Raw genomic sequence first — 26,151 nt, 5'->3', positions numbered from 1 at the left:
TACAAATTCTTGCACTCGGACTTGATTTCTGTCTTTAATAAGCAGTTAAAATTCCAGAGCTGTTGCTATACAGTGGCAGTACAAGTCAGGTAGGCAGTGCCAGAAGTACAGTATATAATGTTTAACGCTGAATATTTGTCCAAGACACTAATTGAAGAAAGCTCTATTACCTGGAAAGATAATACTGAACAGAAAGCTGGCTTGTGTTTCAAGCTAAAATACATTTCATGATCATACTTTGGCAACAAGAATGTCGTAGCACAGTTCATTAGTGATGAAATAAAAATGAATAGAGTAGAAATCTTGAATGAAGATTGAAGTTATCCAAATATGTGGAATTTGTATCCGCAATAGACAAAACCATGGAGATGTGGCTGTTGTTATGCATTTACCCCTGGTGAATGAAAACAGCAAAAAGGTGACTGCTTTGTTTTATTACTAGAACAAAAGGAGAGGTTTGGGGACATATTGGCCTGTCAGCAGCCTGCATTTTAAATTGAACTTTTTACTTTTTCCATCGGCTGCAGCGGGAAGCTCCTGTCCCGGCTGCAGTGTGGATCAGTGGTCAAGGTGAGTTGGGAGGCCTTGCGGAAAATCAATTTGAAATGAAACAATGCCTCCTTTTTTGGAACCGTAGAAAGGTTATTGTACAGAAAGAGGCCAAAAAATAGGAAAAAACTGGCAGTCTGTTCTAATCCCACCTGCCAGCATCTGGCCCGTAGCCTCGCAGGCCACGACAATTTAGGTGAGGTTTGAGATTTGCCTTCAGTTCAGAGTTTCAAGGTAAATTTTAATTAATTAATTCTTGACAACTTCCCCCTTCATTCCTTATGCTGCTCATCCATTGCACAAAACAACATGTATTCAAATCAGAATCTTAAACTGTACACGGTGGCACCATGGTTAGCATTGCTGCCAGGGACCTGGGTTCAATTCCGGCCTCTGGTGGCTGTCTGTGGAGTTTGCATGTTCTCCCCATGTTGCGTAGGTTTGCTCCGGGAGCTCCGGTTTCCCTCCACATTCTAAAGATAAGGTAAGGTGGATTTGCCATCCTAAATTGCTCCTTCGTATCCAAAAGGTTAGGTGGAGTTACTGGATTATGGGGATACAGTGGGGGTCTTTCAGAGGGTTGGTGCAGATGCGATGGGGCGAATGGTGGCCTCCTGCACTGTAGGATTCTATGAAAACAAAACCTAGTGGAGAGCTGGCTAAGGTTGTTTGGGAAATTAGACTTGATGGGAAAAGACACGGGTGTGGCTGTAAATTAACAGTAGGAAACATTGAAGAAACAATTCAGAATGTTCTACAATAATGCATTCCACTGGAAAACAAAACCTCAACGAGACAGATCAATCCATGGCTAACTTAGGAGGTTGAAGATATTAGTGGATTAAAAGAAGAGGCCTATATGTTGCAAAGAATAGGAACAAGTTCTGAGGATTGGGAGTGTTTTAGACATCAGCAAAGGGCCACCAACAAGTTGAGGAAGAAATCGAATGAGCATAAATTAACCAAGAATATAAAATTGTAAAGGGAAATGAATAGCTAAAGTAAACATTAGTCGCTTAAAAGGAGAAATTATCATGGGGAATGAGAAAATGCAGACAGTGAACAAATAATTTGTCTGTCTTGACAGTAGAAGATGCAAGTTACCTTGGGGCTAATAACATGGGTAAACATAATATGAATAACTGAGGGGCTCGCGTGAATGAGGAAATAAAAGGTAATTAATTATCAGTAGGGAAAAGGCACTGGAGAAAATCAAGATAATAAAAAGTAAGACAAATCCCAGGGCCTGGGTTTTAAAAGAGAGCTGCAGAGGTAGTGGGTGCACTGTTTATGATTCTCTACATTCTAGAATGGTCCCAGCAAAATGGAAGTTAGCAAATGTAACAGCGCTATTCAAGAAAGGAGGGAGAGAGATTACAGGGAACTGGTAGGTCAGTTAGCCTGCTATCAGTCATTGGGAAAATGCAGGAATCTATTTTTAAGTAAGTCTTAACACTGTACTTAGAAAAGTATAATATGATTGGAACAAGTCAACATGGTTGTACAAAATAGAAATCCTGTTTGACAAATTTATTAGCGTTGTTTTGAGGATGTAGTTAATAGAATGGATAATGGGAATCCAGTGGAGGTAGTATACTTGGATTTCCAAAAGATATTTGATAAGGTGCCACACCTTGTACATAAGATAAGTGCTCATAGATTTGGGAGCGATATATTGGCACTGATAGAGGAATTGTTAAAGGACAGGAAGCAGACTGGTAAAGGGGGCACTTTCAAGTTGCCAGGCTGTGACTAATGGCATGACGAGAATCAATGCTGAGGCCTCCGTGGTTTACAATCTATTAATGATTTGGACAACAGACAAAATTTGAATGGGAAAGCAAGCTGTGAGGAGCACACATAGGCTGCAAAGAGATATAGACAGGTTAAGAGGGTGAATAACAAGGTGGCAGGTGATATATAATTTGGGGAAAATGTGAGGTTATTCACTGTTATAATAACAGAAAAGCAGAGCATTTTTTTAAGTGACGTGAAACTTGTCTGGTGTTCAGAAAGACTTGGATTTATGCACAAAGCTCGCATGCAGGTACAGCGAGCAATTAGGAACGCAGATGGCATGCTGGTGAACTTTATTTTGAGTACAGGAATAGAGAAGCCTTGTTGCAGTTGTACAGGACTTCAATCCGATCACACTTGGAATACTGTGTGCAGTCCATATTTAAAGAAGGATATCTGCATTGGAAGAGGCACAGCAATGGTTCACTGGATTGATTCCTGGGATGCGAGGGTTGTCCTATGATGACGCTGGGTAAATTGGGCCAAATTCTCTGGAATTTAGAAAGATGAGGGGTGATCTCAAGATTCTGAAGGGGCTTGACAGGATAGACACAGATTGCTTCTGTTGGCTGGGGTTCAAGAACATGGGAACACGGACTCAAGATAAAAAGTGGCTGATCATTTAGAACTGAGATGAGAATTGTTTTCACTAAGGATTGTGAATCTTTGGAATTCTCTACTCCAGATAGTTGTAGAGGCTCCATCATTGAATATATTTAAGGCTGGAATAGACCGAGTTTTGGGTGTCTCGGAATTAAATGATATGGGGAACAGGCAGAAAATGGAGTTGAAGCCCAAGGCCAGGCATGATCCTATTGAATGGCAGAGTAGACTTGATGGACAGTACTCTTACTATTTCTTATGTTCTTGTGGTTTATTCCAAGCGGTTTATTGGGGCAAAATCATTTAAGGAAGAAACAACACTTGAAAAGGGGCAGGGAAATCACATGAGGTGGTGCAAATGATCACTTGCTGTACTAGAATTTCTTTGTTCATAAACAGCAGACCAATCTTTCTCATAACTTACAAGCATTTTCTCTGTGCTGAGAATGAAATGAACGACAGGCATAATTCCCATAAAGCGAATTCTGTTGCAAATAATTGTGTAATTTGTCAAAGAGTGTTAAAAATATTACATGACACAGTTGGTTTGAAATGGGCATGATCAATTTAAATGTTTCAAAATGAACACATCGGTGTTTTAATTCTTCACTAATGTTATACATTTAGCCCATGCTTGTTATCTTTCCCCATAACTTCAGTTCAGTGTGGAGTAGGGGTGTATGTGTATCGTCTTTTCAGCCTGCAAGGGCAGACTGTTAGTGCTGCTCTATATGCTGTACTGTGCAGTGGTGAAATTCCTTGTGTGGATCACTCAACACTGTGAGGAATATTCGATTCTCACGTTCTGTGAATTTCTGTATTTTGATGAATTAATTAAGAGTGCTTCTCTTGTGTATTTCATTGGTGTACAGTTTCCTACTTTTTGAATAGGGGTGCCACATTAGTGCGTTTCCAATCCTTCCAGAATCAAGGGAATTCTGAAATATCCTAACCAATGCATCCACTATCTCTGCTGCCGTCTCCCTTAATACCCTCGGTGCAGGCCATCAAGTCCTGGAAACTTATCTGCCTTTAATCCCATGAATTTATTCATCCCTAGTGATGGTTACTGCTCCAAATTCCTCTGCATTAACTGTAATTTTTGGAAAACTATTGTCTTTTATCATGAATGGATAAAACATCCCTTCATGCTTTCCGTTCCAACTGCTCTATATTGAAGCTTGTCATTGAATTTCTGTTATTTGTGATGTAAACCAAAGGCGGCTCAAAAATAATTACTTCAGTTGCTTAAATAATGCCTGATGAAGCATAAAAGTTTGCATTTTATCCTAATTCCTAGGGGCAGGTTTAGCACCGGGCTAAATCGCTGGCTTTGAAAGCAGACCAAGGCAGGCGAGCAGCACGGTTCAATTCCCGTACCAGCCTCCCCGAGCAGGCGCCGGAATGTGGCGACTCGGGGCTTTTCACAGTAACTTCATTTGAAGCCTACTTGTGACAATAAGCGATTTTGTTTCATAATGAACATTTTTCCACTCCCCTAAAATGTTGAGAAATAGTTCCAAGGGTACTGCCATGGCTGTGACCATTCTTTGTATACTACTCTAGACAGTGAATTCACCTTGGCAAGTATCGCAGCTCAGCTAGATCCCATCCTTGTGCCATGCCCCGACATCTACATTTCCCAATAAAAATTCCTGATGATGATCAACAGTGGAATCCATAGTTGATTTCTTCTTTTTCTCTTTCATCTTCTCTATCGCCAAGCACCAGCCTGATATCTAATTCCGTGCATACCAGAAATTGAATCTCCCAACTTTTTTGGTCTGAGTGATTTGAGTCCCATTCCTTTTATAGTTTGTTTATCCATTTAGACCATCAGAAAGCAACTTAGCTATTCATCAGCTGATAGAGCTATCAACCTGCTCTATCAGATATCTATTTTGCCTTTTCTCCTGATTGTTTTGCCAATGCTCTGCTCTTAATTTAAGTTGAGTGTTGTAACTGCCCTCCAGTACATAGTGGTGTGTTGAAACCCATGTCCCTCCATCAACTGGAAGGATATTGCTAGCCGCAAACCTTTATTCAACAAATGTTTGTATTGAGTTCAGATTTTCAAAAATAGTCTGTTGTGCAATACTTTTTGAGTAATAGATGTGAATCTTTTTGCATTGTCTGCAACAAAAAGTAAAATTATTCTGAAATGCTTTTACATTGCAGCTAGCTGAGGAGCATCCAGATGCTTCTGGTGAGGAAATTGAAGAGCTGCTTGAATCTCAGTGGGCTATGCTCAGTGATAAACAGAGAGCACGTTACAATACTAAGTTCTCTATAGTAACACCGATTGCTGAACACAAATCACCGGTATTGGGTTCAGGTGAGTGTAAATTATCAATTGTAACTGGTGCTAAGGTTTTATTCTGAAGAGATGGATAGTTACTTCAAATACAATGGTTTAAAAGCAAACTATCAAAGTTAACATTCAGAGAACAATAAAGGGATATTACTGAGACCTTTGGTGATCATGTGCAGAAATAGGAAGGAATTTTAATATCCTCCTCTCCAGAAATTGATCGAATGATGTGGAACCCAAGTTTTACGCTCTTCCCCAATCTTGCCCACATTGGTCCCGTCAGTTTCCCGACAGAAGGGTGATTTTCACATTCTTCCCCCACAGTATGTCTCCATATATTGTTTTCTGAATGTTCTATATTAAGTCAATGGAGTATAATTTACTTTTTATTCTGCACAATATTAGTGTGACATTTACTATTTCGCTCATGGAAACTATTTTTATTTTGGTTTCCAAGATAATAAAGGGCTACTCGACGAAGGGACAAACCATTAATATTTGGATAGAATGGACAGATAGTTATTTCAGAAGTAATTGGAATATTTTTACACTGGGCAAGCTATGGTGTCTTTCCCAGTTCATTTAAATATGTGGGTAGTAGCCTTCATTTATCTTTTGAAATAACAGCGCATCCAGAATTAGAAATTAACCATAACTTTCTCATCTAGGCGATGAAAGCATCAATGTAAAATAATAGTTTTGCCCATTTTATTACATTGCATTCTACAGAAGAAACTTACTGGTACACAAATAAATTAACCAAAGCTTGTTCTTCCCCACTGATTTTTTTTTTTTTTGTTATATCAAAAGTATTATTTTGTTCTGCACTTGAAAGTAATCAGGTACTAGTGAAATACAATAATTAGATGGTGAGTTGACCATATAGTATTGTCTATAGTGAAGTATTTTTCTCCACTGTTCCAATAGGTTTTTTAGCAGGATCTCCTGGGCCAACCAGACGCAAAGTACTACAAGAGTCTCCAAAAAGAACGACCAGATCTAGTGGTAGGTTGAAGGAACTTTTTCTTGCTGTTAGTTGATTTGCATTTGGTCAACTGTATTGAAAGTTTTAAAACTATTCTTGAACTTTTCACACATGTCGGGGCTTACCTGTGTGATTAAAATATCATTTGTAATTTAAAGATGACTAGTGTTTACATAATCCAGTAAGTTCTGGTTCAATTTTGGGAGTGCTGTCATCGGGGATGCTTATTACATTTATAATTTTAAACATAGCTGAACTATAATTTTGGGGTGACTACGGCACATTTATGTCAAATTATCTCCTGTGGCATTGCTCAAAGTGAAGCAGGCATTCCACTAATGCTGGGGTAGGTGTGGTACATGCTTCCGTTGAATGGATTTCAAAGGAAGTTTGTCAGAATGTAGAGAATTAAGTTTTTGTTTATTGGTTGTTTTGTGCCATGCAACATGGAGTGGGGACAGGGTAATTCAGGACCATGTGACTACATCATCCTTTCATACTGTAGAGTGGTTTAGGGCTTGAGTGCAAATTAGTAATGTGCTCAACTGTTAATCGTGTTGACAGAGAATGAAAGACAACTAGGGAATGCCATACACGGAAACCCAGATCTCCACTTTTGAAAGTTAAATTCAAAGGAAGATAGTAGATGAGTGAGTGATTCACGAGACTGAACTTTTGCTTTGGGAGCATGAAACAGGAGTCAGGGTCAGTTTCAGGGTCTTGAACCGAGGGTAAGGGGGAAGAGTCACTCGTTTGGATTTTGACATGGAGACCGGTTTCCTGTTCAATTAAGGGTGAAGGGTGGGCTCAGAAACCTGGCTGCAATGAGCGGTAACTGAGAGGAAACTTCAATTTAAATTAATAGCAAGAACCTTCTGTCTGGCATTATGGGCGCGATGGGGAAATTCCTTGACAGGATTTTGGCTATGCCTCCACTGCCTAGGTGGGAAAGTAGATTGTGTAGGGCTGCCTGGAGTGTCGTACCCTAGCCTGCCACTAGGTGCCTGCCTCCCAAGCAGTTGATCTGTAGTATCATGCTTGGAAACAGGAAGCCAACTGAAAAATCCCAGTCAGCCTTCTAAACGTGGGCTTTTGGCAAGGCTCTTAATGCACCAAAATGGCTGCCCATCTTGGCCAAAATGTCGAACCCCGGAAACCTGGTTGAGAAATTGGCACACTGACCAGTCTAAGTATAATTTGCCGCCTTTCCCAACTTCAGTGTGACCTCAAAATCCTATCCAGGCAGTCAAAGATTTTTAAAATATTTTACAGGCAAAGGATGTACCAGATTCCTCTACACTTTACTGTTTCCAACATTGGTTTAAGGTGGATCGGGATTACATTCCACAAATCTTGACCTCCGATAGCAGGATCCGCTGCGATGCCTTGAAACATTTTTGTTTGAGAAATGTCGTCTGCCTGTGAAACTGTTAACCCTCTGACAGTGCAGCATTCCCTCAGTACTGAGCCTCGATGACGCTAGACCTCAATTCACAGTTTCACCAGTCGCATGGGCCCTGGAATCTGAGATTTTAAACTCTGGACAGGAGCCAGTTTGGCCGCAGCAAAACTGGGAACGGCAGGGAATTTGGCTCCGGAACTCAGCACCCGGCCTCGGGTGACTGTGTGCAGTTTGCACTTTCTCCCCATGCCTGCGTGGGTTTCCTCCGGGTGCTCTGGTTTCCTCCCACAGTCCGAAGATGTGCAGGTTAGGTGGATTGGCCATGCTAAATTGCCCCTTAGTGTCCAAAAGATTAGGACGGTTTACTGGGTTATGGAGAATGGGTTGGAGGTGTGGGCTTAAGTAGGGTAATCTTTCCAAGAGCTGGTGCAGACTCGATGGGTCAAATAGTCTCCTTCTGCACTGTAGGGATTCCAACAGAGGTCCTTGTTTTAACTGATAGGAATTTTGGCCTACAGACTTGTGACTCTTTCAAATGTGACCCTTTTGGAAGGCATGGTAGAAGAGACTTGAACTGGACATGTGCGGCCACGGACCCGGCAATTTTCCGGGGCGTATTGGCAGCTAGAGCCGGGTGCTCTACGCTGCTGTCCTGCTAGCCCCCAGCAAAACGGGGAATCGGTGGCTGTGTCATTTTTTTCTGACGTAAAATGCCATGTTCCCACGCCGGTGTAGAGACATAGCCCCAGGATCGGAGAATCCAGCCCAAGGTTTTTAAATATGTAAATGCTTATAGTCTGAGGGAGCAGCACTCAGACGGACCTAGATGTGAGTTTCCATGTGCTTGTATTTGTTAAGTGTCAGAGTCCTGGAAGAAATCTATTCCTCAAGCAGATCATGGAGATGAACTGATGTGGTGTATATGGATTTCAGCGTTTGATAAGGTTCCCCACGGTAGGCTATTGCAGAAAATACAGAGGCTGGGGATTGAGGGTGATTTAGAGATATGGATCAGAAATTGGCTAGCTGAAAGAAGACAGAGGGTGGTGGTTGATAGGAAATGTTCAGAATGGAGTACAGTCACAAGTGGAGTACCACAAGGATCTGTTCTGGGGCCGTTGCTGTTTGTCATTTTTATCAATGACCTAGGGGTCAGAAGGGTGGGTGAGTAAATTTGCAGACGACACTAAAGTCGGTGGTGTTGTCGACAGTGCGGAAGGATGTAGCAGGTTACAGAGGGACATAGATAAGCTGCAGAGCTGGGCTGAGAGGTGGCAAATGGAGTTTAATGTAGAGAAGTGTGTGGTGATTCACTTTGGAAGGAATAACAGGAATGCAGAATATTTGGCTAATGGTAAAGTTCTTGGAAGTGTGGGTGAGCAGAGGGATCTAGGTGTCCATGTACATAGATCCCTGAAAGTTGCCACCCAAGTTGATAGGGTTGTGAAGAAGGCCTATGGAGTGTTGGCCTTTATTGGTAGAGGGATTGAGTTCCGGAGTCATGAGGTCATGTTGCAGCTGTACAAAACTCTGGTACGGCCGCATTTGGAGTATTGCGTACAGTTCTGGTCACCGCATTATAGGAAGGACGTGGAAGCTTTGGAGCGGGTGCAGAGGAGATTTACCAGGATGTTGCCGGGTATGGAGGGAAAATCTTATGAGGAAAGGCTGATGGACTTGAGGTTGTTTTCGTTAGAGAGAAGAAGGTTAAGAGGAGACTTAATAGAGGCATACAAAATGATCAGGGGGTTGGATAGGGTGGACAGTGAGAGCCTTCTCCCGTGGATGGAAATGGCTGGCACGAGGGGACATAGCTTTAAACTGAGGGGTAATAGATATAGGACAGAGTTCAGAGGTAGGTTCTTTACGCAAAGAGTGGTGAGGCCGTGGAATGCCCTACCTGCAACAGTAGTGAACTCGCCAACATTGAGGACATTTAAAAGCTTATTGGATAAACATATGGATGATAATGGCATAGTGTAGGTTAGATGGCTTTTGTTTCGGTGCTACATCGTGGGCCGAAGGGCCTGTACTGCGCTGTATCGTTCCATGTTCTATGTTTATATAGGCTCCAAATGCCATTGGGTCTCTGGAGGCAGATTTGTGTGAATGGCTGTGGATTTTCACAGTAATTTAATTGCAGTGTTAATGCAAGCCGACATGTGACACTAATAGAGTTTATTATTATTATTAAAACTGCAGGCCTAATATTATTAGAATTAAAGGTACTTGATATGTGACTAGTATCATGCCCAAAACTTAACCCTATTGGGTAACTGTTCCTTATTAAGCTTAATTGTATGTCCTCAGGACATCCCAAAACACACCACAGTCAGCTAATTACGTTGAGCAAAGGTAGTCATTTGTGTATAGTAAGGCCCCACAAAGAGCAAGTTGATGTTCTCTCAGAGTTTACTCCGTGTGTTCCGGTTTCTCCCACAAGTCCCGAAAGACATGCTTGTTCGGTGAATTGGACATTCTGAACTCTCCCTCAGTGTACCCAAACAGGCACCCGAGTGTGACAACTAGGGGATTTTCACAGTAACTTCATTGCAGTGTTAATGTAAGCCTACTTGTGACAATAAAGATTATTATTAATTTAAAGACCGTTTTAATGATCAGTACAGGCTGAGGCTAGGATGGGGAAATGCTGATCAGAACACTAAGAGAACTCTGCTCTTTGATTAATTCCATGCGTTCTTCTATGCTTGCCTGAATAGGTGGACAGGAAATCCAGTTCAGTGCCTCATCCAAAAGATGGCAGTTCTGACATTGGAATACTGCCTCAGTCATGTACTGAATAGCAGCCTAGATTGTACTTTCAAGTCTGGAGCGGGACTTGAACTCCCTCCTTTCAATTTGGGCAAAATTGGTTCAAACTCCAGTCTAGCTGTTAACTGCTCGTTGTTTCCTTTTACAGTTAGTTCAGAATCAACGAGGCAAAGACGGCTATCCAGGAAAATAATAGATTACAGAGAGGACTCTCCGGAACGAGGTGGCTCCAGCAAGAGATTAAAGCGAAATTACTACGTAGATGAAAAGGTTCCTGCATGTTTAGAATTTTGACGACAAAAATTGTGCAGAATTTGTCATCTGCCCAGTCCTTTTAAAAGAAGGGAAGGGTGACAGATAGAAGATGTGTTGAAATGATACAGATGTTTGCTATGCTAATTTTCTATGTGCATCTGGTGTCAGCAGTCTCTGATCAGACATGACATGTTGAATTTAAACAGGTTACTAAGACTGGATGGAAGTAAACAAGGATTCCCCCACTGATTGCTGGGGAAGAGCCTGGCACCAAATCCCCGCTTCCCTGTTGGGTTGGGAAAATGTAGCATATTGAAGACTTCTTTATCTGGCAGTGTGTACTAAATAGAATTATATTTTATAGCTAGAATTTGGATGTAAACACAGTCTTCCATATTAAAAAAAACAGTGGAGACTGGTGCAATGAAATCATCGCACATCCTGATGAGATCTCTTCTGGTTGATGGGTTCCAAAATCCTATCTATGGTCCTATATTTGAGCAGCCTCAGTCCAGTTCCAAGAGCAAGAACAGCCCCTAATTTACCATGAATTCACTGAGAGTCTGAGGCCACAGGATAGCTTGCATGGAACTTGTTTATCTCCTAATGTTGAGGTATGGTAGAGGGAACATTATTGCATTGACAGTGTTTTCTTCAGTTGATTCGATAATGTGTTTAATATTTACGAAGTGGATGATTTTAACTTGTCCTATGAAAAACTGATGGAACCAGATAGGCAACCCAGTTTACTGATCAAACTTGCCATTGAAGGTTCCCCACTCGACCAGTTAAGGTAAATTTCCCTCTTCGTTGCTTGAATCTTTGTTTCTGTTCCATTTCCAGCATCCCTCATTGTCATTAGGCTCATAATCCAACCAGAAAATATTGCTTGCCAACAGTCACCAAAATACTAATTTTATTCCCAAGAAACTCAGTTTGTCTTTTGTGCTGAACACTACTTTTTCTCCGAGCAACTCTCACTTTCCATAAAATCCAAAGTGTGAATATTGCTCTTGTATTGGAGGAGGTATTTCCTGCGCACCTTGCACACTTCGCTCTATTAGAAGTAGAGACTGTCTGATAGTTGATTTTTTTTTTCATTCTTCTCCTTTTTCCTGAAATTGCTACAAGTGTTCTTTGAAATTTCCAGCAATATGCCATTCAAAAAGGTTATTCTTCACCAGATTCAGTGTTGACTTCTAATGTTTAACTGACACTTGACCAGCAACTCTTGCCTTTCTGCCACAACCTTTTGAACTTTTCCAACCAAAACTCTGCATTGCTTAGTTACACTGCTTGATTTTACTTGATTTCTCTTTTCTTCTTTGGTGGAATTGTGCACCAAGTTTCTCAATTTTCCAAAAATAATTCCAATAACCTAGAACTAGGCTTGTATTTTATCACTAACATTATCAGAAAGCATAATGGTAGAGTGCGGAAAATCAAAAATAGCATGAGTGCATTAAGAGGTAAGGGAAGCTGTACTTAATTTTTCTGCAATTTGCACATGCTTTCTGTCGTTACATCAGCACCTGTACTGATGCTTTCGGCAATTCAGAAATGAACACTGAAAATTGAAAAGCAAATTTCCAATTGAAATTGGAGGACAATACTTATTTTTCCTCCCAGTTAACAGAACTTAATGCAGCATCACAAATGTGTGCCTTCACCCAGTGCCACTACACATTGCATCCTTGTGGCTAACTTCACAAAAAGCATATTAGGCAGTACATCCAAATTTGCCTTTTCCTTAGTATCCCATTGCTTTTCCTTCCTTAAAGTCTTGGTGCCATAAAAAACATTCCTTTCATACTGACATATCTTTTTGACATCCACTTAACTAATATTGGAATCATAGGCCTATCCTTTAATATACATGATGCTTCTAGCTCTCTCTTTCCTAATACGGTATATTGAACAATTGCTTTGCCAAGAATACCAACTAGCTTTTATTGTCGTAATGAGGAGTCGATTATTCAAATATTTCGGTTTTCCTGCCAATAATTTTGTTGAGAGATTTAGCAATATTTAGATTAAGTAATGTTCATAGAATCCCTACAGTGCAGAAGGAGACCATTCGGCCCATCGGTCTGCACTGACCCTCCGAAAGAGCACTCCCTAGGCCCACTCCCCTGGCTTATCCCTAACCTACACATCTTTGGACTGTGGGAGGAAACTGGAGCACCCGGAGGAAATCCACGCAGGCACTGGGAAAACATGCAAACTCCACACCGACAATTGCCCACGGTCGAAATAGAACCCAGGTCCCTGGTACTGAGAGGCAGCGGTGCTAACCACTGTCCCACTGTAATTGGGAAACTGATGGGAAATTATTTGGAATAAGTCAGCTCCTCAGTTCCTATTTGCCTCTATATCTGAACGTTGACGGCAATTTTAACATTAATCATCTGGAAGCATGATTCACACAGTGGAATCTGTATGTTTAAATTGGAATATACTGAGTGGCAGTGCAACTTGTTTCCTTTGAGGATTGTATTAGGCTTTGTTGTGAATCTGACACTTCTCGTGTATTAACATGTTCTCCTGTGACAATGTTGTATGATGAATGTTGACTTTTATCTTTTATGCACAGTATGAGTTCAATAATACTGGCCAGGCAGAGATATGTGGAAGTGATGGTGTTGAGGCTGGAGAAGCATCTGTTAAGAATGCATCCCAAAACAGCCAGTCAGGTAAAGATTTATCAACTTCTAGACAACTGTATTTATTTCAGTATGCATTTTAATTCATATTTTGAAATAAACAAGTTACAACTGCTTAAATGGGAAGCAAAATGTTTTTTTATTTAATACACAGTATCAAATGTTATTTTCACGCAATTTTCAGATATAAGCAAACTCTCTGATGCGTGTAAACCACTGAAAAAGCGAAGCAGAGCATCAACAGCAGAAACTCTGATGCCAGCTGTCAACAAGAATCCATCTCCTCTCACTGTGTTTACAGAAAATGAGGTAATTATACAAGGGAGTCGCAAAGACTGAACAGACCTCTGAAATATACCCATGGGAGAAAAATGGATTTCAGTAGAGATGGTTTAAAGAAGAAAGCGTTAAAACTATGGAGGCGGGACTATGTAGCCTCTCCCAGCTCATGAGATTTTGAAAGTTCTATTCATTCAGCATGGGATTTCTTTTTTAAAAAAAATATATATATATTTTTGTTCAAAACATTTTCAACAGTTTTACAATACAAAACAACCCCCCCCTCCCCCTCCTCAACAGTCAACAGTAACCAACTCCTGAAAATGCATGATTAACCAACCCCAACAATTGTAGAACCCCCCACCCCAAAACAAATTTCACCTTTTCCAGGGTCAGAAACTCCAGCAGGTCCCCCACCACGCTGAGGCACAGGGTGGCAAGGCTGTCCACCCCCCTAAAAATGCCTTGGGGCAAAAACACCGGCAGGCATTGAAACAAGAACAGGAATCACGGCAAGACACTCATCTTTACTGTCTGCACCCGGCCTGCCAACGACAGAGGGAGATTGACCCACCTCAGCAAATCAGCCATCACCCTCCCCACCAAGCTAGTGAAGACCTCCGAAGCCCTGCCCAATCCCGGGCCACCTGCACCCCCAAAAACCTACAATGAAACGCTGCCAGGCGAAATCGCAGTCGCTCCACTCCCAATCGAGGGGAGATCTCACAATACTCACACTTTACTCCCCCCAAATTAAATTTGTATCCTGAAAACGGCCCAAATCTCTGGAGCAACCCCATTATATTCCCCACCGAAGAGCTCCGTTCTGAAATATACAAGAACAAATCATCTGCATGTAAGGACAGACTATGTTCCTTCCACACACACACACACACCACTATCCCCTTCCACAACCCCAAGCTCCTCAGCGCAATAGCCAAGGGCTCTATAGCCAGTGCAAACATAAGGGGGGCATAGGGCATCCCTGCCTCATACCCCAGTGCAAAATACCCTGAGTTCATACTATTTGTGTGCACGCTTGCCATCTGCTCCTTGTACAGCAGCTGCACCCATGCTTCAAAGTTCAGCCCAATCCCAAATTTCTCGAATACCACCATCAAATAGCTCTACTCCACCTGATCGAATGCCTTCTCTGCATCCAACATCACCTCCGTCACCCTCCCCGCTGCCAAAGAAAGCATCATGTTCAACAACCTCCTCACATTTGAGGACAACTGCCTTCCCTTTACGAACCCTATCTGGTCCTCTCCAATCACCTTTGGGAGGCATCCGTCCAACCTTAACGCCAACACCTTTGCCAGTATTTTGGCATCTACATTCGGCAGACATATGGGCCGATACCACCCAAACTTCACTGGGTCCTTGTCCTTTCGCAACAGCGAGATGGAGTCCTGCCCCACTGTTTGCCCCTAATCATCGCATCCTCAAACATGACCATCATTAAGCTATCCTTAAATCTTTTCTAAAATTCGACCGGGAACCCATCGGGCCCTGCCACCTTCCATGCCTGCACCATCACCTTCCCCCCCACCTGCTCCTCTAACCCTGCCCTCTCCTCCTCCCCAAACCTCGTATACTCTAGCCCACCCAAAAACTCCCTAATTTCTCACTCCTCCTCCAGTGGCTCCTATTTATATAGGTCCTGTGGAACTCCTCGAACACCTTATTAATCTGTTCCGGAGTCACCACCAGGTCTCCCATTTATCCCAAACTGTCTCCCTTGCCGTGGCCTCCCTGTGGAGCTGAGCTGCCAACATACATATAGCTGGCAGCACGGTAGCACAAGTGGATAGCACTGTGGCTTTGCAGCGCCAGGGTCCCAGGTTCTATTCCCCGCTGGGTCACTGTGCGGAGTCTGCACGTTCTCCCTGTGTCTGTGTGGGTTTCCTCCGGGTGCTCCGGTTTCCTCCCACAGTCCAAAGACGTGCAGGTTAGGTAGGTTGGCCATGATAAATTGCCTTTAGTGACCAAAAAGGATAGGGGGGGTTAATGGGTTACGGGATAGGGTAGAAGTGAGGGGTTAAGTGGGTCAGTGCAGACTCGATGGGCTGAATGGCCTCCTTCTGCACTATGTCTATACGCGTTGCCTTCTCCCTGTACTCAGACAGCTCCCCTCGTCTTCTCTACTGGCGCATTGCTTTACCCGTGGATAATCGATCAAACCTTTCCTGCAACTCCTTCCTCTTTGCAAGGCAACCCAGGTCTTCAACGTACCTCCAAAATTTCATCTATGAGTCATTGGAGTTCCTCCCTATCCACCTTAGTCTTAAACGAGATCACCTCCACCCTCACCACTGCCTTCAGATCCTCCCAGACCACCGAGCGTGAGACCTACCCCGTGCCATTAAACCCCACATACTCCTCAATCACCGTCCCTATCTTGTCACAGAAACTCCAATCCGCCAGTAACCCCACGCCATTCCCCGCCCCCGCCCCGGCTTCTGGCTGCCCCCTTCTCCAAAACCACATCAATCTAAAGCGGGGCGTGATCCGAGATCACAATTGCTGAGTACTCTTGACTCCAGCTAACAGTGCCTTTCCCAACATAACAAAAGTCAATCCTCGAAAACACCTTGTGCACCAGGGGGAGAAAAAGAATGCTCCTGGTCCTTTGGGTGTAAAAATCTTTGAGCCCAGCTAATGCTCTGTCCCCTCTTCCAGTCAAGTATCTGTTCACTTGGATGTGGTACCAGCTGTGTCGATTGCTGCTACAGTTCCCGGTAGCTCCTTGTATAGTATTAATGGGGCAGATCATTAGTGGCTGCATCAGGGTTTTCCTGTCAACTGCTTCTTTTCCTGAAATTTTTGTTTTTCCTGTATATTTCCCTGTGTACTTGCATTTTCATGTTTACCGGCCCTCAAAAGGACAATAAAATATTAGCCACCACTCCACTGGCAGAAATTGGCTGTTGAGAACCTGTGATGGGGGGAAAATATTTGGAGAAAATGAGAATAAAGGACAAATAATTATGAAACCAGAGTTTTAAAGACCTAAATCCGGCTCTGAGTGAAAAATGGAAGGAAATGTATCGTAAATATCAAGATTATAGATGGTGTTGAGAAACACAGGAGCATTGTGATCAGGTATTATTGCTATAAGAAGTGAAAGCTCAAGAGAAGTAAACCACACAGAGACAAATGGGATACTTGGTTTGGTGTCTGGAAGGACACAATACTAAAACTTTTAAGTTGTACAATACCTTAGCTGGTCACAGTTGGACCTTTTTTGCTCTTCTGGTCAAGTGTGTTGGGAAATACGTATAAAATGGAAAAGCTTTCGTTTCAGTTGAAGAGGATAGTTATGAAGAGATGCTTGCAAAGCCACAAACTTTATAACTGGAGCGGAGTGATTAAGGGACGATCTGATTATGTTTCAGGATTATAAATTTCAGTTAGATACTCCAACTAGGTCAAAAATTAACGATGATGACAAAATTCAAGGGAATTTTAAGGAAAATAAATTAACACAGGATGGTTAGCATGTGGAGTCATCTGCCTAAGCATAAATTATTAAGCGGGTGAGATGGTTGCCTGAAAAGAGTGGATTATTAAAGGTTCTGGGAAATATGCAGGAGGCTACTGAAGTAAATGGATGATGAATAAAGTACTGGCTCAGATATCATGGCCCAGTAGCCTATTTTTGTGCAGTAGCATTATATTTGACGAGCCTGTTTTTGGGTGTATTTATGATGTCTGTTTCTCACTCACCATCCCTAATTATTCAGATGTCAGCACTTCAATGTGAGTGAATAGTAATCGGTTTCATTCCACACATCCAAATTTGATGCACAGATGTTCCACTTAGTACTGGCCTGAAACCTTTTCTTTGTTGTTTTTTAAAGTGATCTTTTTCATCTACATTCCCAACAAACTTGTTTGAAAGTTGGCTGCTGATGGCAATACCCTTTTTAAAATAAAAACAAATTACTGCAGATGCTGGAATCTGAAACAAAAACAGAAAATACTGAACAATCTCAGCAGCCTGATAGCATCTGTGGCGAGAGAAGGAAGCTAACGTTTTGAGTCTGAATGCCTCTTTGTCAAAGCTCTTTTTAAAATGCCTGTTCAGCTTTGACAGATTTCATTGCGAGAAGTCTTAATCAATGCACTGTTGCAATATATGCAGGTACAAAAATTGCTTTAAAAAAATGTCTGTTGTTCTTTCAGTCATGAAAGGATTTTATAAGAAAATGGAATTTTGTTTTCTAAGATTCAGAATTCACGTGGGACCAATCCATGTGAAAAGCATACTGGGACCCCCAACGCTGGACCATTCAGCTTCATTAATTGTTCCAGTTGTTTTACTTGGGTCTAAAGTTAAAACATTGTCAATTAGAATCTAATAAATGTTAGTTAACCTGTTGTGGAGAGCATGATGACTTCCTTATTTGTACATGGAATTTAATTGATGTTGAGGCGTTTCCCATACAATATTCTTGACCAGAGGTTCAAGTGGGTAATGGGTGACCTGTTGGTAGAAGTTTGCTGATGCCCTTCTGAAACGGAGTGCTATGCAAAAGCTGCTGTTGTAAATACTTCTATTGGGGAAAACGTGGTCCCATCACTTGTTTCAAGCTCATTTTGAGGAATGCATGTCATCTTTGTGAGCAGCATCTTGTGTCAGCAAGCACAACATCCATTTGTCCTGTTCATTGATTTGCTGAATTAAACTTATTTTAAAATATTCAAACTTGTATTATAAAACTTCTGGAAAGTTACAATGCATTATAATTGCTCCTGATTTCGTGTTGTATAAACTCCTCAAAAATTACATGACCTCAGTTGGTCATTTGATACTGGGTTTTCAGATTTGCAATAAACTAATTTTTGCCAATGTGTCACTTTATGTTGCAATGCCATGGTGATTAATGATTTTGAAATATAATTTTGTGTTTTGTCTTTTGTGTTCAGACATCATTTGATGGGCAGTTGGAGTCAGCAGATGAAAGTGCAGATGAAACCCCAACAGAGGCTTCATCTGTATCATCCAAAAAATCACAAGGAGAACGAGGAGGCACTGGTACAGCTAAGAAAGAAGGAGTTTGTCAGGTGAGACGAACTTCAAGCATACATACTGTACAAAGAAATAGAGCTGTTCGGTCACGTGATCAATTTATTTCATGAGCAAGAAAGAAAATCTAAAATCATGAGTACTGCAGATGTGACTGCATTCCATCTGCCTTTCTGACTTGTGATAAAACTATTGATCGCTGGATATTTTTATTATGTGCTTGACTTATGAATAAAGAAACTGGCTCCCTATTTGTGTGCGTTTTAATTTTTTTATATATTCTAAAATAGTAATTTGGGTACCTTCACTCACGTGATGATCTAATATCTGAGGAGTTTGAAGATACTTCACAGTGTGGTCTTTGCAGAATTAAAGTAAATCGTCTTACAATTTCTGTATGTTCACCTACTATTGGTGGTTTGGCAGTAGTTGATGAAATTAATGTGGATTGAAAACATCGCTACTTTTTAATGGCTTAAAGATTCATTTTCTCCTGCATAAAATTATGAATGAAGAGTGGAAACCAACTCACTTCAACCGTGGAGCAGAAACTATCTAAAATGTTGGACTTCATTGTTAAGCATCATTTCACACAAGTAATCTCCACTGTGTTGACTGGTTTTGTGCACGTTGCACTGAACGATATATACAAGGCAACCATGTCAAGTAATCCTTGCATATTTAGCATAAGCTGCTTGTAGTTCGCACTTGACTGCAGAGATGCTTGGTTAGGTAGGGGCTAATTATGCCTGTGTCTTTCTACTAAAATGCCTCATTTCTGAAGTGGAACCGTTGAGAGAATCACCTATTGTATGTGGAGGATAATAAAATGTAAAATGGCTTGCTTCCCTTTTTCATTGTACTATATCACTGTGCTCGTTGCATAAGGTTGAACCCCACATATCAAGTTGTCAATCTGTTGCATAACCATCTAGTCTAAGGTTTTGGCTCTTTAGGTTATCCATTTGTTAAGCCTGTGTGACACGTGTGTTTAGCATCTGTAGGACATTATTTTAAAAACAAAACATGAATTATCATCAAAGTTAATAAGTTTCCCGGCTATTTTTTTTTAAATGAGAGGGCAATGGATTCCTTGGTGGTCTCCTTGCTTATCCTCTTCTACCTTGTCTTCTCTTGTCAAAAAGAACTGAAGATTGCCACGTGGGGTTACTGTATTTGGGCGCGGGAAGGGGGCAGTGGTGTGGTTCTGGCTGAGTCTCTGAAGGGGACAGGCGTCCCCAGTGAGTTTCCTGTTGGTATGCTGACCTCACCCAAGGTATGTGGAGGACAACTTCAGTTGAAGAATGAGAAATACTGCACCTAAAGGTGAGTAAATCTGCCTTTCTTCTTGGTATACCTAATTTTTTAAAACTGTGATTTTGCAGCTGAGACAGTAGCGAGAAAGTGATCTTTTTATTCCTCAGTTGACCGTTATGTAGGGTTCTGTACAAGCTTTTGAATAATTTAGGAGCAACATACACACTTCAGTCAAAACTAAACTTCGATTGCACATCTTTTGCAAGCATGAAGGTTTTTGGGACAGTATTTTGGACAGTTTGCTAACGTTTCCACAGACTGACGCATGATTTTTCTTTTGTTTGTAGATGTGTGAGAGCTCTGGTGAACTGCTCCTTTGTGAAGGACAGTGTTGTGGGGCGTTCCATTTGGCTTGTCTTGGGCTGTCTAAATTACCTCAAGGCAAATTCACATGCAGAGAATGCACATCAGGTAATCTATTTTATTTTTTACTGTCAAAGTCAGCTCCCTCTTGAAATAAGTTGAGTAATATTCTCTTGATTTAAAACCTAAATCCGTGTAGCTCAAATCAAATTTGTATTTTTTGTGTTCTTGAAATGCAAAACAATTACATGTCGTGAAATAATCAGTTGGCTTTATTGCTGTCATATAACTGTTGGCAGTTAATTCCACAAAATACTCAACAAGTAGTTTCTCTGTGTGCACAAATTGTTCAAAAATGTTTCCTGACTGCATAATTGCCACCGTGGTTCAATTCTTTATTAAAACACTAAAACACTCTTCACATTAAATTTACTTTGCCAGAATCCTGTTTAATTCAACACAAACTGGTATTTGATTTTTTTTCAAAAGAAAATAATTAGCTAAACACTGAGTAAAATAGGGCAAGATAATGTAACCACCGAATGAATTTCAGAACTGGGTAGTATTTAGCATGAATTAACTTCACAGTTTGAAAATTATTCATCTTGTACATTAGATATTTAGCTTTATTGTCACGTGTACCAAGGTAAAGTATTGTTCTCCGTACAGTCCAGGCAGATCGTTCCATACATGAAAAACATAGGACATAAGATGATGTAAATACATAGACATAGACATCGGGTGAAGTATACAGAGTGTAGTTCTACACAGTAGAGAAGATGTGGGGAGAGATTGGATCAGTCCACAAGGTCATTCAGGAGTCTGGTAACAGCGGGGAAGAAGCTGATTTTGAATCACTTAATATGTGTTCTCAGACTTTTGTATCTTCTCCTGGTTGGGTGGGGTCTTTGATTATGCTTCCCACTTTCCCAAAGCAGAGGGAGGTGCAGACAGAGTCCGTGAATGGGAGGTTGGTTTGTGTGATGGACTGGGCTGTGTATTGCTTGAATTTAATGACAACCACAATTAAATCTTGTTGTTTTTTTTTACTTCCGCACTTAACACACGATCTATAAAACGATTGGAGTTTCCATTATGTCATGTCCTTTTGTACACCTGCTCTGCTTTTCCACACTTCTAATTCATTGACTCATTTTGCATTTGCTTGGTGCTTTGCAACTCCAGATTAGAGTGGGCAAGTAAAGGTAAAACTAGGTAAGTGTATATTTGTCGTTGCCAGCTGCATCTTTCACATGTGGGCCAGATTCTTTGTGTCGCGCATGTGAAACTGTTTCAGGCGTGATTCTTCATCTGCTGTTGATTGCTGTTTTTATTTCAGATTTTCTTCATCAGTGGGGTTTTTAAAATTTCTGTAATCTCTGTAAAGGGGTAGAAGTTCATCCAGTCTTTGAAGAAGTCATGCAGAGCAGAAAATGACTGAGGTTGTGATGTTTTTCAACTGGGATGCAAAACAGCTACTGAGACTGTGTTCTTCTCATACAAAAACTACTTTAGAATGTCCAATATAATTCAAAGTTTTCTTTGGGGCCAGAAGTCCCAGAGATAAAATACATGTACTGGGATTTGAAAGAATTATGGCTAAATGTGCCCAGCGCCATGACCTTCATGTCCCAAAGCGCACAACCTATTACATCCAGACAATGGAGGAGTTAAAGAGAAATCCTGCTATTGTATTAGTGTTTGGGTAGCATGAGTGGTGCCATAGATTATACATGTCCCACATTATGCCATTATGTTCTATTCTTGATTACAGTTGCATCCATGCCACTAATATTTTTTCTTAAATTCAGCTTCATTGCTTTGGTGCATTTCCAATATAGTGAAAGTTCTAACAATTCCGACAACTTGCTGAGTTACCCGGCCTGAACTCTCATTTTCTATTGAATATAATCCAGTTATAAGCAGTTTATTTTCTTGTCCATAAATTAATCATATGGTATGAATGGAACAGTACACGGTGTGCCCATGCATCAGCCTGTATTTCATTGGTAATAACCTCAAACAATCAATAGAATCACTCAGGCCATGGATGTATAAATGGTATATCCAGCACATCTCCTTCCGAATGTTTTGCGACCTATGTTCCCCTATGGTCCAGTGTTGATGAATCGCAGAAAGTCAGTATGCAGGTACAGAATGTAATTTAAAAAAGGCAAATGGAATGTTAGCATTTATTGCAAAAGGACTGGAGTATAAAAGTAGAAAAGTGTTTGTGCAATTGTTTCGGGTATTGGTGAGACCATATCTGGAGTATTGTGTATTTGTCCAGTTTTGGTCTCCTTATTTGAGGAAGGATGTGGTGGCATTGGAGGCAATTCAGAGGAGGTTCACCAGATTGATTCTGGGGATGAAAGAGTTGACGTGTGAGGAGACATTAAACAGTTTGGGCTTATACTAGCTGGAGTTTAGAAGGATGAGAGGAGACCTGATTGAGGCATATAAAATACTAAAAGTGATTGATAAACGTAGACCAGATGTTCCCCCTTGTGTGGCAATCTAGAACGAGGGGTCACCAATATAGGTTGAAAAGCAGTAGATTGAGAACGGAGGTGAGGAGAAACTGTTTCTCGCAGAGGGTGGTGAATTTGTGGAACTCGCTGCCCCATAGTACGGTGGAATATGTCATCAAATAATTTCAAGAAAAAGAGATTTCTGATAAATGGATTAAATGGATATGGGGAACAGGCAAGGAGGTGGATTTGAGACCACGAGGTGATCCGCTATGATCTGATTGAATAGCGGAGCAGGCTCGGAGGGCTGAATTGCCTACTTCTGCTCCTAGTTTCCTATGTTGCCTACTTAGTTCTTTTTTAGTTTGTGGAACGTGAGCATTTATTGCATTATTGTGTACCCCTAACTTCCCTGAAGCAGATTGCTGCATTCCACCTGGTGTCGATACACCTACATTGTTAGGGAGGGGGGTTCCAAAATGTTGACCCAGTTTCAGTGGAGGAACGACTATTATAATTCCAGTAAGAAGTCTTGCAACACCAGGTTAAAGTCCAACAGGTTTGTTTCGATATCACTAGCTTTCAGAGCGCTGCTCCTTCCTCAGGTGAATGAAGAGGTATGTTCCAGAAACATAAATAGACAAATTCAAAGATGCCAGACACACATGTTCCGCACACATGAGTGCGGCCTCAACCGGGACCTGGGATTCATGTCGCATTACATTCATCCCCCACCATCTGGCCTGCGAAATCCTACCAACTGTCCTGGCTTGACACAATTCACACCTCTTTACCTGGGGTTACCCCATCTTTGGATCTGTAAAGATTTAATCACCTGCTGATGCTCGCATTCCAAGCATTTTCTGGCATCTTTGAATTTGTCTATATATATGTTTCTGGAACATACCTCTTCATTCACCTGAGGAAGGAGCAGCGTTCCGAAAGCTAGTGATATCGAAACAAACCTGTTGGACTTTAACCTGGTGTTGTAACACTTCTTACTGTGCTCACCCCAGTCCAACGCCGACATCTCCACATAATAATTCCAAGTCAGGCTCGTGTGTGGCCTAGAATTTGAAAGCGGAGGTTTCCCCATTCATCTGTAGTCTTTGTCCTTCTAGGTGGCAGAGATTATGTTTAGAAGGTGCTGTCAAAGAAGTCTTGACAAATTAATCTTGAATATGGTACACACTGCTGCCACTGTGATCCAATGATGGTGGGTGTTTAAAGTGGATGCACACCTGTCAAGCAGGCTGCTTTACACTGCATGGTGTTGAGTTTCTTGAATGTAGTTGGAGCCACGCTCGAGCAAGCAGAGAGTATACCATTTATACTTTTGACTTGTGCCTTTTGGATGATATACAGACTGTGCCAAGTCAGGTGAGTTACTTGCCATGACCTGGCCTCTGACTTGCTGCTGTAGCCACAGCATTTACATTGATGCTCCAGTTGGGTTTCGAGTCAATCCCCAGGATGTTGGTGAGGGATTTAATGATGGTAATGCCTTTTAATGTCAGGAGGAGATGATCAGATTCTCTCTTGTTGTGGATAGTCATATTCCAGCACCTGTGAGGCGCGCATGTGACTTGCCATTTCTCGGCCTAAGCGTTGTACGGGATCTTACTGCATGTGGTCACTAAATTGTTCCAATTACTAAGGAGAAATCAATCGGTCTCTGGGTGGTGGTGAGGGAAAGGGGAACAGACATGATATTGACAATGTGGGTGTTGTTAGCCCTTGGTGGGAACAAAATGAGAGGCAGCAAGCTTGCCTCAAAGGATCATTTTTTAAATTGGGATTTTAAAAACAATTTTTTAACAGCTGTGCAAGTGGCATGGTAGCACAGTGGTTAGCACTGATGCTTCACGGCGCCAGGGACCCGGGTTTGATTCCCGGCTTTGGTTACTGTCTGCGGAGTCTGCCCGTTCTCCCTGTGTCTGCGTGGGTTTCCTCCCACAAGTCCCGAAAGACGTGTTGGGTGAATTGGACATGCTGAATTCTCCCTCATGTACCCGAACAGGCGCCGGAGTGTGGCGACTAGGGGATTTTCACAGTAACTTAATTGCTGTGTTAATGTAAGCCTACTTGTGACAATAAAGATTATTATTGTTAGTATTCTTCCAGTCTTTGTAAGAGAAAGATGATACTTTTAAGATTATAGATTGAATAACCGGTTGCATTTCTGACAATATTATCTGGCAATTTTTATAAAACGATTAATTTTACAGTTGATATTGATCAACTTCGGAATAAATATTTTTACACCTGTCATCTAATAACTAAACACAACCTCTTCAGGAAGCTGCAAAAGCCCATGATTTAATGCATGTTTCATTTATCAGGATAATTAGTGTTTTTTTAACTTGTATTTGTGGAACCTTTAAAATCAAATTCATGGATTGCATTTTTTGTTTTGTTTGTTTATTTTGTACAGGTGTCCATACATGTTTTGTATGCAAGAAGAAGGGGCCTGATGTTAAACGTTGTAATGTCCCTTTGTGTGGCAAGTTCTACCACGAGGACTGTGTGAGAAAGTACCCACCAACTGTGTTTGAAAACAAGAGGTTCCGATGCCCACTGCACACTTGTATCAGCTGCCATGCCTCAAACCCCTCTAACCCCAGGGCAACAAAAGGTGCAAAATCCCTCTGATAGATTAGAAATTGTTCACTTGTGTGAAAAATCTTTTTGACAGGATATAAATTTTAAATGGGCTTTAGATGTGGTAATATAATTGACGAATTGTAATTGATTATTCATATGGAAGTTAGGTAAGTTCTTTGACTGCATTTTCAAACCTTGCTTTTGAAATCAATAAAAATAGTGTTTTTTAGCTTTATCTTTGGATTTTATAAAAATCTACACCAGGTGATTGGTTCATCCTTGCATTTGAAAGACACAAAATGGGTGTGCTGAGGGTAGTGTTAGGTTTCTGAAAGTGGGATTGAAGGTTTCTGAAACTGGGATTGAAAAGTGTATTAGGGATACATACCAGGTCCATTATCATCAATGTAGATGAATGATTTGAAATTGATAACTGTCTAAGCTTGCTGATACAAAATGGAAGGAAAAGGAGTACTATTTACATTTTATGAGGCAGTACACCATTGTCAGCAGCTCGTCATTGGGGTGGTTATCCTGAAATAGCTGACAGAATTAAATACCTGGCGGTCGCGGCGATTGAAACCAGAAATATTCAGTGAGATTTTATCAAAGTGTTTAAGATCTAGAGGGTTATAAATAGATTGATTTATCAATAATATGTTTGACAATCGTCAGCTTAGCAAAGAGGCACAGTCTTGAGCTCAGAGAAGGTAACCAAATGGTTCACGTGTAACTACCTTAAACATGAAAATGAAATGAATTGAAAATCGCTTATTGTCACAAGTAGGCTTCAATGAAGTTACTGTGA

At 41.2% G+C, this 26,151-nt stretch overlaps 1 protein-coding gene across 6 annotated transcripts in view; it reads left to right on the top strand.

Annotated features, from left to right (window-relative positions):
* LOC140409219 (histone-lysine N-methyltransferase NSD2-like) overlaps positions 1-26,151 on the top strand; it is a 137,479-nt gene that overhangs the window by 60,518 nt on the left and 50,810 nt on the right. For all 6 annotated transcript variants that reach the window (XM_072497500.1, XM_072497497.1, XM_072497496.1 and 3 more), the window contains exons 6-13: positions 5,128-5,284; positions 6,188-6,265; positions 10,568-10,689; positions 13,268-13,367; positions 13,522-13,646; positions 18,549-18,686; positions 20,253-20,376; positions 25,174-25,374. In XM_072497500.1, the coding sequence (XP_072353601.1) occupies positions 5,128-5,284; positions 6,188-6,265; positions 10,568-10,689; positions 13,268-13,367; positions 13,522-13,646; positions 18,549-18,686; positions 20,253-20,376; positions 25,174-25,374 (1,045 nt within the window). The remainder of the gene's footprint in view (positions 1-5,127; positions 5,285-6,187; positions 6,266-10,567; positions 10,690-13,267; positions 13,368-13,521; positions 13,647-18,548; positions 18,687-20,252; positions 20,377-25,173; positions 25,375-26,151) is intronic.

Source organism: Scyliorhinus torazame, chromosome 3 (genome assembly GCF_047496885.1).
Source record: "Scyliorhinus torazame isolate Kashiwa2021f chromosome 3, sScyTor2.1, whole genome shotgun sequence".
Classification (NCBI taxonomy): domain Eukaryota; kingdom Metazoa; phylum Chordata; class Chondrichthyes; order Carcharhiniformes; family Scyliorhinidae; genus Scyliorhinus; species Scyliorhinus torazame.
This window is presented reverse-complemented; position numbering and strand designations above follow the sequence as displayed.